Source organism: Bolinopsis microptera, chromosome 9 (assembly GCF_026151205.1).
Source record: "Bolinopsis microptera isolate Bmic1 chromosome 9, MBARI_Bmic_1.0, whole genome shotgun sequence".
NCBI classification, from domain to species: Eukaryota; Metazoa; Ctenophora; class Tentaculata; order Lobata; family Bolinopsidae; genus Bolinopsis; species Bolinopsis microptera.
In genome coordinates, this window is record NC_087080.1 from 14511511 (window position 1) to 14530940 (window position 19430).

Genomic DNA, 19430 nt, shown 5'->3' on the forward strand with positions numbered 1-19430 from the left:
ATTCGTAACTCTAACAACCATTTTAATTTTATAAGATATTTAAGTATTTAAACTGCATCATCATCAACAATCAATATTCAAGACAAAATGAAACAATGGAATACCGGGTCCCGAAATTCAAAATTGTAGTCAGTGTTTGGTATTGTTCTTTTTTGTTTTGTTTTTTTGAAAGAATATGAACAATAAGTATTATAACATGTATGATTCATGAATAATGAATTTTAAAAAATCTCGTCACAACTATTTCTCCCAAAACCATGCACACTGGTCACAGTACCGTTCACAGTACCGTTCACAGTACCGTTCACAGTACCGTTCACAGTACCGTTCACAGTACCGTTCACAGTACCGTTCACAGTACTGGTCACAGTACCGTTCACAGTACCGTTCACAGTACCGTTCACAGTACCGTTCACAGTACTGGTCACAGCACTGGTCACAGTACCGTTCACAGTACCGGTCACAGTACTGGTCACAGTACCGTTCACAGTACCGTTCACAGTACTGGTCACAGTACCGTTCACAGTACCGTTCACAGTACTGGTCACAGTACCGTTCACAGTACCGTTCACAGTACCGTTCACAGTACCGTTCACAGTACCGTTCACAGTACCGTTCACAGTACTGGTCACAGTACCGTTCACAGTACTGGTCACAGTACCGTTCACAGTACTGGTCACAGTACCGTTCACAGTACTGGTCGAAGTACCGTTCACAGTACTGGTCACAGTACCGTTCGCAGTACTGGTCACAGTACTGGTCACAGTACCGTTCACAGTACCGTTCACAGTACTGGTCACAGTACCGTTCACAGTACCGTTCACAGTACTGGTCACAGTACCGTTCACAGTACCGTTCACAGTACCGTTCACAGTACTGGTCACAGTACCGTTCACAGTACTGGTCGAAGTACCGTTCACAGTACTGGTCACAGTACCGTTCACAGTACTGGTCACAGTACTGGTCACAGTACCGTTCACAGTACCGTTCACAGTACCGTTCACAGAACTGGTCACGTTACCGTTCACAGTACTGGTCACAGTACCGTTCACAGTACCGTTCACAGTACTGGTCACAGTACCGTTCACAGTACTGGTCACAGTACCGTTCACAGTACATAGCTCCGTGAGAAGTACAAGGAAGATAAAATATAAAATAAAAAGCTCCTTTTTTGTTTGGGTGAGGGCACTTCACTTAGAAAATCTGTTCAATGAGCGCCACTTTTCTTCGCGTAGTAGGCTGCAAGAAATTTCGATCCTTGGGTCAGCATAGGTAACTCCCAATTTGATCTGCTGATTTTCAAACTGGATATGCACTGGAATGGTAGATGGTTGAGGTTGTGCTCATCCAGTCTTGAAGAATTGTCACTCCTGTGCCTTTTAGATTTGTTGTTGGCAGCCCTGCAGCTGATCCTTCTGTGAGAGTACCGAAATTAGTAATTCAAATTGTTATTACTTTATTACCTTAATTTCAAAATTGAATCACAATAAAATCAAACGGTTCATTTTTCAATTAAGTGGCTGGCCCGATGGAAATCAGGGTTCATTATCGTTTCACAATTTTGACTCCAATTCCCATTCCTACCTGGAGGATGTACTGCCGGTCGTACAAGTTGAAGCATCTTGGAATTCAGCTTGGACTTGGAGGGCACATTCCACATCTTTTACCTCCTTGTTTATAGATGACGCTTTCATCTCAAAATCCTGTAATAAGTTGAATCATTTAAGTTATTGTTAGTGTAAATTAACGTAAAAGGACATTATTTGAACGGACATTAAAATGAGATCCTTCAGCGTCCAATTAATCTCCGTTCAAATTAAGTCCGAGGAAGGTAAAAGTTAGGTAAGCATTTAAAATTGTCTGTTTCGAAGCCATTATACAGACCAACCATCCAACCAATCATTCTTGCAGATTCCGAGATGAAAATTCAATCAACTTTTACATTATTTCAGCTCACCTGTTTGAGATTGTCAATTTCATCCTTGTAAGCGGCTAAATCTTCTTTAGCCCTCGTCACAGCCAGGTTTAACTCCCGCGCTAAAGTATCTGCTCTTTTAGTAGCGGCTGTTAAATCCTCTTGTCTATTCAGTCGTGACTGTAGGATCAGTGATCTCGATGTTTCGAAGGATCGCTCCTCTTTAGCCAGCTGGCGTCTTAGACCAAAAATTATGTCTTTCTGGCTCCACTTTTCCTGAGGAATAAATTCGTTATTGCATTTGCAATGAAATTGTATGAATGAAATTGTATTTATACTAATCATCGTATTTTCAGAAATAATAAGGTTCGACAGCAGATAAGATATAGCAGTTAATCAATAAGATTGATTAACCTTTATCCTATGATTGTTTATACTTGAACACTATAACAATTGTTGAGCAATATATTTAATATGGTGACTGGTGGTTTGATAATGATATAAAAATAACCTTTTCGAGGAGCTCTACTTTCTCTCTGAGCAGGTCATTCTCGGATGTCAAAATTTCAATCTCGTCTTTTAGAACACCTTTTTCGTTCATTTCAAACCATATCTGGCATTTATAAGTGTCCTTTTCCTCGATCAGTTGCCCCAGTTGTTGAAGAGCTACTTCTCTTCTTTGCTCTGAGTAAGAATGTTGGTCAGATCTCACTAGGTCAGTATAAACATCAAATGCTAAACAAAATAAGAATGTGTGCAGCATGACTGATGACTGATAAGAGACCAAAATCTTCAAGTCGAAAATTGTCAACACAGTTTGAATATAAGCACCTAAAGAGTTGAGCTCGGCTGGTCGTCTTGTTCGAGAACATTTCCGAATAGCAGTTTGGATTGCTCTTTGGAAACCCATTGAAAGTTGAAGATATTATATTTTTAGTATAATAAGATTGGTGGTAGATAACTGTCGTAGGTAATTTGATAGCATACAACGAATTAACAAAGGTGGAAGTAAATATGACCCGCGTGCATTTCAGGGATTTCAGCACATTTGTCGCGCGCGATTTTGTTCGCCATGACAACGCAACCAACACGTGCTAAGTGCTAACGCGTATAAAACAAATCAGATATTAAAGCTAAAGGCATTAAAGATGGTAATAGAATAGTATATTGATTCACGATGTCAATCCTTCGCAGCTCGGTGAGGCCCATGCAGTGCCAGTGGTGCATCTCGTTGATTCACGATGTCAATCCTTCGCATCTCGCCGATCTGCATACGAGAACATTTGTGGTTGCGAGAAGCATTATTGGATGCGCGCGCGCGACCCAGTAGTGCATCGCGCTACAAATAGGGGCCTAAATTCAGAAGTACAAGGAATAAAAAGTTTTGTAAGGATTACTGGGACCTAACTCACTAACTGCTAATTACACATTTTTACCAATCCCTCCAAGCCATAAATATAAAACAAAAAGTCCGCTAATTTAACCCTATAGTTGTCAGTTGTGCAATTTATGTTGCCGAATTGAGATTCGCTAATAATAGCAATAGTCAATCCACGAATTTCTCGTAGCATATTGACGAATTTTCAAAATTCCGAAAATTTTATTTTTACTCGATTAACAATTTGGTCACTATCAACTATACTAAAAATATGATCGGTAATCATTTTAATTATTAAATCATCCTATCTTCCGAAATCTTTAAAAAACCCCGATACGTGGATTGTTTTAAATTAAATATAATTTTATTTATCCACCCCACGACTTTAAAACGTTTTTTTTTTCTCGTTACGATCTCAATTATTTTCCAAATTAAGGTCCAGCTTGTCACACATTGCTTGTCTCACAACTGATAACGTCGACCCACAGCATAACTGCTTTTTGGCACTTAGATATAAAGCCGTAGTACATACATATTACATTACACTGGAGCTTACACAGTGTAATTTCCTCCAGTCTAGTCTGCGCCACGTATGTTTATATAAGCGCGCGGCGCAGGGCTCTTACTAATTCGCTCGCCCAAAAATTTCACGTGACGTTGGTTTTTATGGTTTTGCAGCCGTACAAAACGGTTTTACATAAACCCTAATCCCAACCCTAACCCTAACCATAACCCCGAACACCGAAGCTATCCATAACCCTTACCACAACCTTAGCCCTAACCCGAGCCCTAAACAATCGAATTCATGTTTTACTAGCCTGTCACGTGACCAAAACGGTTTTTTCCCCATAACTCTCCAGGGAAGCATTTTTACCCTACGTCATGGGGGTTGATTCGGAATCAGCGTCCAAAAATACACCGATCCAGATCAATTTCATACCCAAAGGGCCTTTTCACAAGAATTTTCTTAGAATTGGGCGAGCGATTTAGTAGGAGCGGCGGCGCAGACTGGAGGAAATTTATACACTGTGTAAGCTCGATCGATTGCTGGGACCTAGCTGCTAGTGCTAATTACACTTTTTTACCAATCGGCCCTCCAAGCCATAAATATAAAACAAAAAGTCCGCTAATTTAACCCTATAATTGTCAGTTGTGGCTGTAGTACTAGTAGAGGCTCTTACGGGCATTGTCTGCTCGATACGCTAGGGATAGGAGGCCAGGTACACCATAAAAATAAACTTGCTCGGATTTTAAAAATTTTTGTACCATTGTTTTCTAGAGACTGTGAGAATTTTCACAATACCAAATTTGTCATACCTTTTTGGAAAGATCAGTGAGTGTCGCCTAGGTTCCATATTTGATGGTGCGCGGCTTTTGGAGCAAAATTAGCAGTAAAAGTCGCGTAATTTGACCAAATTTGACCAAATTCGTTGATTTTTGTCGTATTATTTGGATATATCTTCAGTTCCTTGAATGAGATCATTCTGAAAATTGGCGACGACCTTCCAATAGGACTTTTACAACTGTCCGAAAAATTTGGTGAATATCGGAGTTGATATAGTGATCAAAATGGGGCAAAATACGCTGCTTTTAGCTGTAACATAATTTCTGATGGTTGGATAGGCTTTAAACTTTTCGGACACCTTCCTTGTAAGTCTATGAGTAAGCTTACCAATTTGTGTTGCAATCGGAGGTCGGGAAGAATCACAGTGCTGGCAAGCACGAGCGGTGTCTAAGTCTTTATTGGGGGTATACTATGTACCCCCTTTACTATTGTACCCCCTTTACTATTATACCCCCTTTACTATTATAACCCCTTTGGTACTCGTCGGAAGCCTCTTTCGTGCACGCGAAGCGTGCACTCCGGCCGGAGGCGGCGGCCGAAGGCCGCCGCCTCCGGCAGGAGTTTTTCAGGCATTAAGACTCATCGGAAGTCGTTCAGCAGATTTATTTTTAGTTCAAAACATTCTAATTTGATGTCAAAGATGACAGGAATAAAAATAGTTATGTTGAGATTTTTAAGAAATTTGCATAAAATAGTAAAAATACTCGCTGCAGCACTGTTATACGAAATTCGGTAAAAAACACAAAATCGCCATATTCAGGTGCCTTAAAAACCATGTTAAAATTGAGTTAGAGATCTGAAATTTTTCAGGGCGTCTAGACGTTGACCAAATCGACTGCAAAAAAAGTTTCAGGTTTCAGGAGCATCGGGAAGTGGGTTTTCTAGAACCCCTGTTTTACGATAGATTGTCGTGATACATATATACATATATTCAGGGATAGACGCTTTGCCAGTCAATTGTAGCCTGTATTTAATTGTCCATAGATTCTAAAGTATAAAAGATACAGCCATTTCCGACCACAGGTCTTGCAAATAATTGTTTATACTTTAGTTTACATTGTATAAAAAAATTATATGACGTCATAAACACCCCTTGATGACGTCATCAAGTTAACCGTTTTTAAAACTTGATTTTTGACAAAGTAATAACTTTTAAAATTAATTTTAAACCATTAAGGAGTAATTTTATTCAAAATCTGAGGAAATTTTTATCTTAGATAATTGTTCAAGCATTCTGAAAATCTACCGAAAAGTTTTTCTAGCTTGCTCCTTCATAAAGATATTCGTCATTGAAGTTTGTGCTTTTTTGAAGAATTATTTTATAAAAACGTCAATTTTGCGATTTAGTATTCTCTAGTGTTGGGCCATGCCTTGGGTTGTGGAGCTCAGTTCTGCTTCCTATAGGTATAAATTGTGTATTAGGCTAGTTTTAAAGTTGAAAATCGAAAAGTTGCACACATTGGGACACGCCCAAATTGATAGAAAATCGCTAAAATCACTGAAAATTGCTGTTTTCGTCATTTTCTGTCAACTTTAGAGTGCCGTTGTGATTACAGTTCTTCTTAAAATACTTTGAAACTTTGCATGCTTATTAAGCTATATATAAAACAATTACATGCAAAATTTTACGGCGATTCAATATTGGATGCGCACGCAACGTCTGGTCAAAGTTTGCACGTGCGAAAGGTGAGAATTTTGCTCATTCGTGATTTCCAACAAATTTTGCTTTGCCACGACAGTTGAATGTCATTATATATGAATTTAATGCCAACTTGAATGAGTATTAAGTGGCATATTCAGTCAGTGATCGACCGATATGCTTCCCTAAACACAAGGAAATGTTTTTAAAGGATAGATTTCGAAATCGTTGAAACTTCCTCCTTATTAATGATATGAAAATATCAGTTTATATTTCGACTTTATAAAGTACCCTGACATTATAATAAAAAAGAGATGATATTTTACCAAAACCCATAATCATGGGTAGAGTGGACCGCTGTCAGTGTCTCTCTTTCCCAAACAAAAGGAAATGATATTACTTTGATTGACCGTTCTCAAATGCAAAATGATACCGAGAATGAAATCGGTCGCTCGCTTTTCCCATTCATTTACAATTGTAATAGATTAAGAAAAACTACCCAAAGGCAGCTGTACTCGGCAATGAAGATTCAATAAACTTCAGCTAATTCAATAAGTAATACTAATAACTACCACCCTTACCCCGAAATACTAGGTATCGACCCGAACGCAACCCAAAGAGATTTTTACAGCATCTGATTGATGTAATCAATCGAAACTTATTACAATTCGTAAGCCGTGAATGAATGGGAAAAGCGAGCGACCGATTTCATTCTCGGTATCATTTTGCATTTGAGAACGGTCAATCAAAGTAATATCATTTCCTTTTGTTTGGGAAAGAGAGACACTGACAGCGGTCCACTCTACCCATGATTATGGGTTTTGGTAAAATACTAAATATCTATTTGTTTGAAGAAAATTGTGCTGGCCGAAATTAGCGCTAAAAAACCATCCTACAGTCGGCACGCGCGGCTCACTGTCAATGGCGCACTACCTACTAGGGACCCCAGATACACCTTACTAGACGTATTTTTGACCGTAGAATCGATTAAAAGTGGTTTCAAGATGATTAGACTGAGTTAGCGCGGTTAAAATCGCAAAAAAACGATTTTTGGGCCAAAAATAGGCCAAAAAACCATGTTTTTTGATAATTTGAGCAAGTTAATTTTGTTGGCATACTGTGCAATATCAATATGTTGCCGAATCGAGATTCGCGAAAATTAGTCAATTCACGAATTTCTCGTAACATATTGACGAATTTGCAAAATTCCGAAGATTTTACTCAATTTGGTCACTATACTAAAAAAATGATCGGTAATCATCCTAATTAAATCATCCTAACTTCCGAATTGTTTTAAAAAACCCCGATACGCGGATTAGATTGTTTTAAATTGTATAACTTTATTTATCCACCCCACGACTTTAAGACGTTTTCTCTCTCGTTACGATCTCAATTATTTTCCAAATTAAGGTCCGGCTTGCCCACAGCATAACTGCATTTTTATTTGGCACTTAGGTCTAAAGCCGTAGTACATACATATTACATTACAGTATTACACTGGAGCTTACACAGTGTAATTTCCTCCAGTCTGCGCCGCCTATATGTTTATATAGCTCGATTCAGTGTAATGTAATATGTATGTACTACGGCTTTAGTACAATTTATATTTATAAATTGTCATCACACGTGACTGTGTGACATGGCAGAATACTGAATAGAAATGAAAAAACGATATAATATGACAAAAAGGATAAAACAATCACAACTGTATTGTAAGCGCAATATTTCGGATCACCTTGAGTAAAAAAAATTTTATTGCCGAAAAAATCGTTAATCTAAAAATAAACGTTGGTTAGATGTTGGAACAATTTGTGAAACATTTAAAACACCGTTGCCCAGTTGCCTGTGTAAGTGTAACGAAAATTTTATGGGAAAATGAAAGAATTTCCCGAAATTGGTTTAAACTGATAGCACATTTGGCGGAAAAAAAGTGTTCAGATTGGTTATCTAAATCACAAATCCTTTTAATCCGCCAGAAAAATTTTACTGAGTAAAATAAAATTCTCCAGTAAGTTACTAATATAATTGTTAAAGGTAGCATGAAATATGCGGTCAGAAGAATAAAAACTGTACAGAAGTACCTTAGTCTGAAAATAAAAAGACAAACTAATACCCCAAATTTTCTTTACGTTTAGAGCAACCTAATAAATACATTTTCATATTAATGTTCTAATTGTTCAAATTTCTTTTTTAACCTCATGAAGTTCTTCTTTACTATTATCATCTCTCTTCACCTGATCCTGTTTCACCTCCTGTTTCACCTCTTCAACTTGCTTTTCTTCTACCTTTTTATTCTCTGCCAACAGCTCGTCCTTCTCTTTCTCCAGTTTCTTGATCTGTTCTAACTTTTCCTGCATAACTTAACTGTTTTATAATGAATAAAAACTGCATATTTTGGGAGTTTGATTTGTATTTTGTACCTGCAACATGGAATCAATACTCAATTAATACAGAATCATTCTTAATTTAAACAGCAGTGAATCTGATCAATATATTTAAGATACTATATACCAGTATACGAGAAATAGATATTACATACGAGAAATAAAGCTGTTTTAATTTATATAAAAAATACTATAAAATATAGTCTGTTATTTAATAAGTGTGTTATTTTATAAGTGTGCACCTGGAATAAATACTCAATAATGTCTCGTAATATTAGCACATTGTTTGAGATCACTTGATAAGAATTGTTCCATCTTTTCTAACGTTGTCTTATGTTGATGTACTTGATATAGCAAAACTGAACAGTAAACTCTAGCTCGAGACATGGCTAAGTACAGAGAGTTCAGGTAAAGTCCATCAAACTCAATTATAGCAATAACTGATGGCCATTCTCCTGAAGGAGCGTCATGGCAATATACCAATAATATGTTATCAGCACGCCTATATTTTGCTAGTTGTGTTTCTATCATTTCATGAAGTGGGTCCAATGTGATTTGTGTATACACATGATATACCACAGCTGTACTTAACTTTTTAAGGACATTTCCCCGCTTCAGCTTGTGTAATTCTTTATTTAGGTAAGTGCCTATCAAATCAAAGTCACCGTTCTTAAAAGCATGTATGTTGATTTTCGGTCCCCGAATATAATGACCTGATGTTTGTTTAACGATGGTCTCTCTTCGTCTCATTATTTCGTCTTCTATTTGGTACCTTATTACTGATAAACTGTTTGATATATCGTAGGTGTTTCTCAAATTCTTTGATAAAATAAATGTGTGAAAAGGGGAATTTGATGGTTGAATAGATGAAGGCCGTACCATGCACTCAAAACTCTGTGCCTTGTCGTGAGTTATCCAGATATAACGATTGCCATGATTAGCCTCCATCAAAGAATCTAACATTTTCATAATGGGATTCGTTCCCTCAATGTCCCCATCATTCGGAAGTAAAATAAATTGCACATCGTCTAGAAACACATCACAATCAAGATGTGAAGTTAGTATTTCTGAAAACCGTCGGTTGATTTCGTAACTCGGTAAGAGGAAGCCCTCTGCCTTCCCACCGTGCAAGGTAAAAATCTCATGTATTGGACAATGAATTAAGATAACTTGATTATCAAATAATTTGAAGGATATCATCTCAATAATCTGCAACGTGGTCATCCCGACTGTTTCAGTATTGGGTAGTGTGCAGTGGTGTACACTTGTTTTTTCAAAAGCAGTTGTAACCCCTCTCGCAGCTACGTCGTTAGCAATGAAAAATATGATTTTTCTATTTGCATCCGACTTAGCAAGCTGTATTGCTTTAGCTATCAGTATGATACTTTTGCCCGTTCCTGCGGGCCCAATAAAAAGAACTGACCGTTCCTCTAAATTGTACGCTTCAAACTGCTTCTTAGTGACGTTGTTCACTCCTAAGTACTCTCTAATGACATCTGGGGCTGGAATTACGTTTGGATTTGTTTTTTTGAACGTAAAATTTCCACTGCGCAGTTTATCATCAATATCTTGTATACACCATCCCAAACTGCACTTGAATTTATCACAGTGGCCCTTATTATCCGTGCACCAAATAGCAAGCAGCATGTTCCTGACTTTTTCATGTTTTGCTCGAAAGTCAGGTTTCAAAGCTTCTTCCATGTGAGGATCCGCAACGTTGCTTTTCCACCAAGATGCAAAATCTTCTGTATCTTCTTTGAATATAATCCATGGTATCTGATCAGGTTTCAAGTTGAATTCTGCCCTGGATTTCCTCGTAAAGTTAGGATAAGCTGTAAAGTGAGAGATATTTGTGCTATTCTCAATACTTCTGATCAATTTCACCATTCTTTTCCTCTGCAAGTCTGCTTTCTTGTAAGAACCCTGCAATCCTAATTTATGCTGTTGTTCATCTAATCCAGGATTCTGCTGTTTTGCTTCACTAAAACTTGTCATATTCTTCACTTCAATGATGACAAAATAGTTGTTTCCTATGATCAAAAAATCGCACTCTCCCTCGCGATTGTTAGGTGTTTTTCGGCAAGCCGTACACCCTTTTCTAACATGACTTTTATTACACAAACGATATTGATGATGTGTATATTCAAAACTGTGTAGAACTTTAATATCTTCATCTATAAGCCCCTCCAGTGCTCTATAAACTACAACTTCGGTCTCATAATCTAGCTGACGTTTTTTATCATCTCTAAAACTGGGACCAGGCTCATCTTCATCTGGGTATACGTCAATATACGTGTGTTGTGGAGCTTTAGGTAGCATGATCGGGCGTGTTTCTGTTGACGCACAATACGTATCGTAGATCTCTTTCCCGTTCTTGAGATATTCTTCCATTTTGAGGTGTCTGAAATAATTGTGCACCTTTATTTCTTTATTCAACTTCAAGTTTAGGGATTTTGACAATGTTGTAGGGATATATACAATTTTATGACACAAAGTCGAAACGCATATAATAATAATATGATATGAAGAAGCTTGGGATTTAAAAATAAAACTTCTAGAATATGCAGGAGTTTGGGAGTTTCAGTCGGAGAGAGTCCTACACCATCCCACTACTGACTACAATAAGTGTAAAGTACCAAGCGATGGTTCACAGAGGAAGTATTCGATAAACTGCTAGTATAGTGACTATGAGTGTTCAGCATATATGAGGACTGGGGACAATATACAAGGCTATTTGCAGTTTATTATCAGTGATATACCATGTAGTCGTAGATGTGGATTCTGGTGGGGCATGTTCTTTGACATGTGATCTGATTGATCAATAGTGGAATCCGATTGGTGAATTTCTGTCACGTGTTTAAAATATGCTTCACCTCCCCACCAGAATCCACATCGATAAGTTATTAATAAATAAATTATTCTATTAGTTTTTAAACTAATATTTCATAAGTCACGTGTCAAAACAGTGGAAAGTGTTTTCATGATGACATGATATATTTACTGGTTTGCTATCGAAAAGATAATCAGAAAGCCACATAATGTCTGTAGCCCCTATTATACGATAATGCCATTGGGAGACTTATATTAACTAAAATATATTCAAATTGACACAATAAAAGCGAGCAGGGAGTCGAAACCAATGTACATTAATCCGAGCTATTAACGATAAATAATAAAGTTCGCAATAATCCTGAAATCTATGGTCTTCAAGACAAGGGAAAACTGATAAGGTCTAACAAGTCGCATTTTAAAACAGGTGCACTGCACATTTAAATATCAGCTTTGGCATGATTTAATTTACCGATAAGACTTTCAAGCATATAATATTACATGACATAAATGACCTTAAATTTGCGTCACTTAGGGGTCGTTCAAATATTATTATGTTATCACTTTTTCAGTTTTACACATAGCTAATAGCTATTGTGTCAAAATTACACTAGCGTAATCATTTGGAAATCCCCCTCCCCCTTGGCTGATTACGTAATATGTGAACGACCCCTAAAGTGCACACTAACCTACTATGATGGAGACGAATTGCACAATTAGGAATTTAACAAAAATCCCCGTTTTGATTCACTGTGATAAAATTCACCCACGACCTATTAAATTACGTTTTCTCTCGTTGCGATTTCAAGTTCAACTAATTAATCTTTTCCAAATATTAAGGTCCTGCTTGTCACACATTGGATGTCTCATAACCGATAACTTCGACCCATAACTGCTTTTTGGCACTTATGGTACAATTTATATTTGTAAGAATCATACGATTTATCTTTTAGTTTTAGTAACAGCTTAATCAAGTAAACGGTAAGCGGTTAAAAGTTATGGGGCTGTCTTTTTTGTTGGTATAAATATAATGGCGGGCTCTTACTAATTCGCTCGCCAAAAATTTCACGTGACTTTGGTTTTTATGGTTTTGCAGCCGTACAAAACGGTTTTACATAAACCTTACCTGGGCACCTCAGGCTATCATGTTCATAAACAAACCGAATAGAGATTACAGATTAGGCGGAATGACAGGCTGAGCGCGGCCCAGTAACATAAACCCTAATCCCAACCCTAACCCTAACCATAACCCCGAAGCTATCCATAACCCTTACCACAACCCTAACCCTAACCCGAGCCCTAAACTATCGAATTCATGTTTTACTAGCCTGTCACGTGACCAAAACGGTTTTTTCCCATAACTCTCCAGGGAAGCATTTTTACCCTACGTCATGGGGGTGATTCGGAATCAGCGTCCAAAAATACACCGATTTAGATCAATTTCATGCCCATAGGGCCTCTTCACAAGATCAAGAATTTTCTTAAAATTTGGGCGAGCGATTTAGTAAAACTAAAAGCGATAATATACTATATATAATGGCAACATAACAAAACTATGACCAAGCCAAATGATTAAGGATTTCCAAATCGGCCGGTGGTAAGTGGTTTAATTGATCATTTTGTGACCCAAATGTGATACTTATATTAGGTAATTTGGTTTTGGCAGGGGACCTTAAATTGGCTAGTTTTGGTTTTGGTTTTAGTTTTGGTTTAAAGAGCTTATACTTGCCACATATGTCCAGGTGCATTATAATAATGCAGGACTTCTAGGCAATGAGCTTGGTTGTGGGACACACTCAACTAGGGAAGTTGAGAGGCCTCAATCAAGTCTCATTTAGATATCAACAGAGTGTGAACCACTGCCAGACTTACCTTTGATTAGAGTTTGCCAGGCTCTATAAGTGTGGCAGATAGTGTCTTCTTTGTCCTATCCTTTGTCCGTGATGCTGGTAACGTACTCTTGTTGCAGGTGATGGTGACATAAACTCATTTGCATGATTGGGTCTAGAGATGGGTCGATTGTGAAGTGTGCTATATAAATAGGTAGTTGTGATAAATAGTACTGCTCAGTACCGTAATTATAAAACCATTATCTGAGAACTTGTCTCAACATAGAAGATCTAAATGACATGAGGTCTAAACTGGGTCGATTAAAAGTGAGCTACAGATTAGCGGCTGGGAAAAACAAAGAGATGGAGATTAGTGATTAATACAGGTAATCAGTACAGGTGCTGAGTGAACGTATGGCAGACCGTAAAATCGGAAGATTAACTGATAATGACTAAAACACCCTAGAATTAAGTGCCACAACCATGAGGTTATAAAGTCAAGAGGGTCTATTTAGACTACAAGAAGATAATAAGTGGGCTGAAGCTAATAACTGGTTAACAAGTCGCAATAGAGATTGAAACATATCACAACAAAGAGGGACAAAGTGTCGAGAAAAATTAAAGTAGCCGGTAATTATCACTATGCTGGGTAAACGGACCGTGAAAACAAGGAAATTGGCTAGCGATCAAGTATTACTGTAAAATATATATGAGGGGCACTCAGAATTAAATTGCAGTTTACAGATCGAGCGAGTTCATACTTTCGCACCGTTTTAAGTACGAAAATGTAATGTGTGTTTTGAATATAATAGGCGGATTTATACTAATTTTGCATTTCAACTGCGATAGTGAAGTCCCGGCCGTATAGTAGGCGTAGGCACGGGAATTAGTGAATTACACTAGTCTCTTATAATAATTCAGTTCTGGGGAAATTTCTATTCAGAGCAAATAATTCGTTAAATTTTAATTATTGTTTTATTCCAACTCCTAATTGTAGGTTTATAACCTACCAAGACGAGCGCCGATTTTGGATTTGGACTTAAGTCGACAATTGTCGACGGACTTATTTGAACAAATATTTTACGAGTATCACCCGTTAATCCAACTCCAAGATCACAAAGGTGCGCACGTTTGACATATGATCAAACTCAGACTGAAAAATGAATTATAGGAATATCTTGTAACGTAACGCTAACAACCATATTAATTTTATAAAATATTTAAGTATTGAAACTGCATCATCATCAACAATCAATATTCAAGACAAAGTGAAACAATGGAATACCGGGTCCCGAAATTCAAAATTGTAGTCAGTGTTTGGTACTGTTCTTTTCTTTTTTTTTCTTTTTTTTTGGAAGAATATGAACAATAACATGATTCATGAATAATGAATTTTAAAAAATCTCGTCACAACTATTTCTCCCAAAACCCTGCACACTGTGAACAGTACCGTTTCCGGTACCGGTCACAGTACCGTTCACAGTACTGGTCACAGTACCGTTCACAGTACCGTTCACAGTACCGTTCACAGTACCGTTCACAGTACTGGTCACAGTACCGTTCACAGTACCGTTCACAATACTGGTCACAGTACCGTTCACAGTACTGGTCACAGTACTGTTCACAGTACCGTTCACAGTACCGTCACAGTACCGTTCACAGTACCGTTCACGGTAACGGTCACAGTACCGTTCACAGTACCGGTCACAGTACCGTTCACAGTAACGGTCACAGTACCGTTCACAGTACGGTCACAGTACCGTTCACAGTACCGTTCACAGTACCGTTCACAGTACCGTTCACAGTACCGTTCACAGTACCGGTCACAGTACCGTTCACAGTACCGTTCACAGTACCGGTCACAGTACCGTTCACAGTACCGGTCACAGTACCGTTCACAGTACCGTTCACAGTACCGTTCACAGTACCGGTCACAGTACCGTTCACGGTAACGGTCACAGTACCGTTCACAGTACCGGTCACAGTACCGTTCACAGTACCGGTCACAGTACCGTTCACAGTACCGGTCACAGTACCGTTCACAGTACTGGTCACAGTACCGTTCACAGTACTGGTCACAGTACCGTTCACAGTACTGGTCACAGTACCGTTCACAGTACCGTTCACAGTGCTGGTCACAGTACCGTTCATAGTACCGTTCACAGTACTGGTCACAGTACCGTTCACAGTACCGTTCGCAGTACCGTTCACAGTACCGTTCGCAGTACCGTTCACAGTACCGTTCACAGTACCGTTCACAGTACTGGTCACAGTATCGTTCACAGTACCGTTCACAGTACCGTTCACAGTACCGTTCACAGTACCGTTCACAGTACCGTTCACAGTACCGTTCACAGTATCGTTCACAGTACCGTTCACAGTACTGGTCACAGTACCGTTCACAGTACCGTTCACAGTACTGGTCACAGTACCGTTCACAGTACCGTTCACAGTACCGTTCACAATACTGGTCACAGTACCGTTCACAGTACCGTTCACAGTACCGTTCACAGTACCGTTCACAGTACCGTTCACAGTACTGGTCACAGTACCGTTCACAGTACCGTTCACAGTACTGGTCACAGTACCGTTCACAGTACCGTTCACAGTACTGGTCACAGTACCGTTCAGAGTACCGTTCACAGTACCGTTCACAGTACTGGTCACAGTACCGTTCACAGTACCGTTCACAGTACTGGTCACAGTACCGTTCACAGTACCGTTCACAGTACCGTTCACAGTACTGGTCACAGTACCGTTCACAGTACCGTTCACAGTACTGGTCACAGTACCGTTCACAGTACCGTTCACAGTACTGTTAACATAGTACAGAGCTCCGTGAGAAGTAAAGGAAGTTAAAATATAAAATAAAAAGCTCCTTCTTTGTTTTATTTGGGCGAGGGCACTCCACGTAGAAAATCTGTTCAATGTGCGCCACTTTTCTTCGCGTAGTAGGCTGCAAGAAATTTCGATCCTTGGGTCAGCATAGGTAACTCCCAATTTGATCTGCTGATTTTCAAACTGGATATGCACTGGAATGGTAGATGGTTGAGGTTGTGCTCATCCAGTCTTGAAGAATTGTCACTCCTGTGCCTTTTAGATTTGTTGTTGGCAGCCCTGCAGCTGATCCTTCTGTGAGAGTACCGAAATTAGTAATTCAAATTGTTATTACCTTAATTTCAAAATTGAATCAAAATAAAATCCAACGGTACATTTTTCAATTAAGTGGCTGGCCCGATGGAAATCAGGGTTCATTCTCGTTTCACAATTTTGTCTCCAATTCCTGCATTCCTACCTGGAGGATGTACTGCCGGTCGTACAAGTTGAAGCATCTTGGAATTCAGCTTGGACTTGGAGGGCACATTCCACATCTTTTACCTCCTTGTTTATAGATGACGCTTTCATCTCAAAATCCTGTAATAAGTTGAATCATTTAAGTTATTGTTAGTGTAAATTAACGTAAAAGGACATTATTTGAACGGACATTAAAATGAGATCCTTCAGCGTCCAATTGATCTCCGTTCAAATTAAGTCCGAGGAAGGTAAAAGTTAGGTAAGCATTTAAAATTGTCTGTTTTGAAGCCATTATACAGACCAACCATCCAACCAATCATTCTTGCAGATTCCGAGATGAAAATTCAATCAACTTTTACATTATTTCAGCTCACCTGTTTGAGATTGTCAATTTCATCCTTGTAAGCTGCTAAATCTTCTTTAGCCCTCGTCACAGCCAGGTTTAACTCCCGCGCTAAATCATCTGCTCTTTTAGTAGCGGCTGTTAAATCCTCTTGTCTATTCAGTCGTGACTGTAGGATCAGTGATCTCGATGTTTCGAAGGATCGCTCCTCTTTAGCCAGCTGGCGTCTTAGACCAAAAATGATGTCTTTCTGGCTCCACTTTTCCTGAGGAATAAATTCGTTATTGCATTTGCAATGAAATTGTATTTATACAGGGTGGGCCAAAAGTCAGTACCCATACGTTGGCCTTAATAGCTCCGACGTGTTTTATATTTGAGAGCTGTTGCTTATCAGATGGCATACTGTACTTGCTGGTTCGAGGATTCCGTCGTCAAAATTTGAAAATTCGAATATTTTAGACCACGCCCATTCAATTTTAAAACACCTATATTGTTTTCTCTGAACATGCTGAACGCCTCATTTTTGTAGAGACGGTAGATTATCAAATGTTGCATATGATCTGAAAACATGAGGCATAACGGATTAGAAATGACGAAGTTATCAAGCATTTTCTGTATCTCGTTAACAAAATTGACTGGGTGATTATGTGACACCGTGACACGACACCTTAATTGGGCACCCTTAACAATTCCCATAATGTTTAACAGGGTGGTTAACGGGGGTCACCTAATCACGTGATTAGGTAAACCAATCACCTGATCACACGTAATGAATAAACTCGTTATGCTTCGTATCTCGGTCATCTGAGAAGCTACAGTTCTAATTCTTTCAGGACAAACGTAATTCGAATGGCCAAACACAATTCAATAACATTTAGCTTGATCCGACTATACAGACTATCAAATAAATGTGAAAATGAACCTCCATTTGAAAAAAATGAACGCGAATATTTTTCGAGTTGACAAATTCCTCGAACCAGTGGTGGTACTAAGTCATACCAGAAAGAAGTATTTAAATTGGGCACTCAGTGACTGAGCTATAAAGGCCAACGTATGGGTACTGACTTTTGGCCCACCCTGTACTAATCATCGTATTTTCAGAAATAATAAGGTTCGACAGCAGATTGATTAACCTTTATGATTATCCTATGATTGTTTATACTTGAACACTATAACAATTGTTGAGCAATATATTTAATATGGTGACTGGTGGTTTGATAATGATATAAAAATAACCCTTTCACCTTTTCGAGGAGCTCTACTTTCTCTCTGAGCAGGTCATTCTCGGATGTCAAAATTTCAATCTCGTCTTTTAGAACACCTTTTTCGTTCATTTCAAACCATATCTGGCATTTATAAGTGTCCTTTTCCTCGATCAGTTGCCCCAGTTGTTGAAGAGCTACTTCTCTTCTTTGCTCTGAGTAAGAATGTTGGTCAGATCTCACTAAGTCAGTATAAACATCAAATGCTAAACAAATAAGAATGTGTGCAGCATGACTGATGACTGATAAGAGACCAAAATCTTCAAGTCGAAAATTGTCAACACAGTTTGAATATAAGCACCTAAAGAGTTGAGCTCGGCTGGTCGTCTTGTTCGAGAACATTTCCGAATAGCAGTTTGGATTGCTCTTTGGAATCCCATTGAAAGTTGAAGATATTATATTTTCAGTATAGTAAGATTGGTGGTAGATAACTGTCGTAGGTAATTTGATAGCATACAACGAATTAACAAAGGTGGAAGTAAATATGACCCGCGTGCATTTCAGGGATTTCAGCACATTTGTCGCGCGCGATTTTGTTCGCCATGACAATGCAACCAACACGTGCTAAGTGCTAACGCGAATAAAACAAATCAGATATTAAAGGCATTAAAGATGGTAATAGAATAGTATATTGATTCACGATGTCAATCCTTCGCAGCTCGGTGAGGCCCATGCAGTGCCAGTGGTGCATCTCGCTGATCTACCGAAGAGAAGAATTATTTGATGCGAGACGCGGCCCAGTTAAGTACTACTACAGTTAAGTACTACTACTACTACTAGACTAGTAGTGCATCGTACTACAAGTACAAATTACAATATGGTATCGTATAATAGTCAAGGGTGGCTCAGAAGTAACTGCCCACAACTAGCAACCCATTTCAGAAAATTTCAGAGATTATAGATATGCCATATGGGTCAAACTCAAACTTAGATTTTTTGAAAGTTTCGTCAAATTTAATTAATCCCAGGAAACCTTATTCATTATTACTGATAGGGGCCTAAATTCAGAAGTAAAAGGAATAGAAAGTTTTGTAAGGATTACTGGGACCTAACGGCTAATTACACATTTTTACCAATCCCTCCAAGCCATAAATATAGAACAAAAAGTCCGCTAATTTAACCCTATAGTTGTCAGTTGTGCATTATGTTGCCAAATCGAGATTCGCTAATATTAGTCAATCCACGAATTTCTCGTAGCATATTGAATTTGAC

At 38.4% G+C, this 19430-nt stretch overlaps 2 protein-coding genes across 2 annotated transcripts; both read right to left on the reverse strand.

Moving 5' to 3' along the window:
- Nucleotides 1–1144: 1144 nt before the first annotated feature.
- Nucleotides 1145–2825, reverse strand: LOC134821014 (uncharacterized). Its single transcript, XM_063831679.1, has 5 exons — nucleotides 2747–2825; nucleotides 2427–2599; nucleotides 1958–2191; nucleotides 1585–1703; nucleotides 1145–1415 (listed from the first exon to the last, which is right to left on the reverse strand). Exons 1-5 carry the CDS (start codon nucleotides 2823–2825, stop codon nucleotides 1208–1210), a joined length of 813 nt encoding a protein of 270 aa, XP_063687749.1. The 3' UTR covers nucleotides 1145–1207.
- Nucleotides 2826–16123: 13298 nt separating this feature from the next.
- LOC134821015 (uncharacterized) lies at nucleotides 16124–18598 on the reverse strand. The gene is made up of 5 exons (XM_063831680.1): nucleotides 18520–18598; nucleotides 18201–18373; nucleotides 16988–17221; nucleotides 16615–16733; nucleotides 16124–16451 (listed from the first exon to the last, which is right to left on the reverse strand). The coding sequence occupies exons 1-5, from the start codon at nucleotides 18596–18598 to the stop codon at nucleotides 16244–16246; spliced, it is 813 nt and encodes a 270-aa protein (XP_063687750.1). The 3' UTR covers nucleotides 16124–16243.
- Nucleotides 18599–19430: the final 832 nt, after the last annotated feature.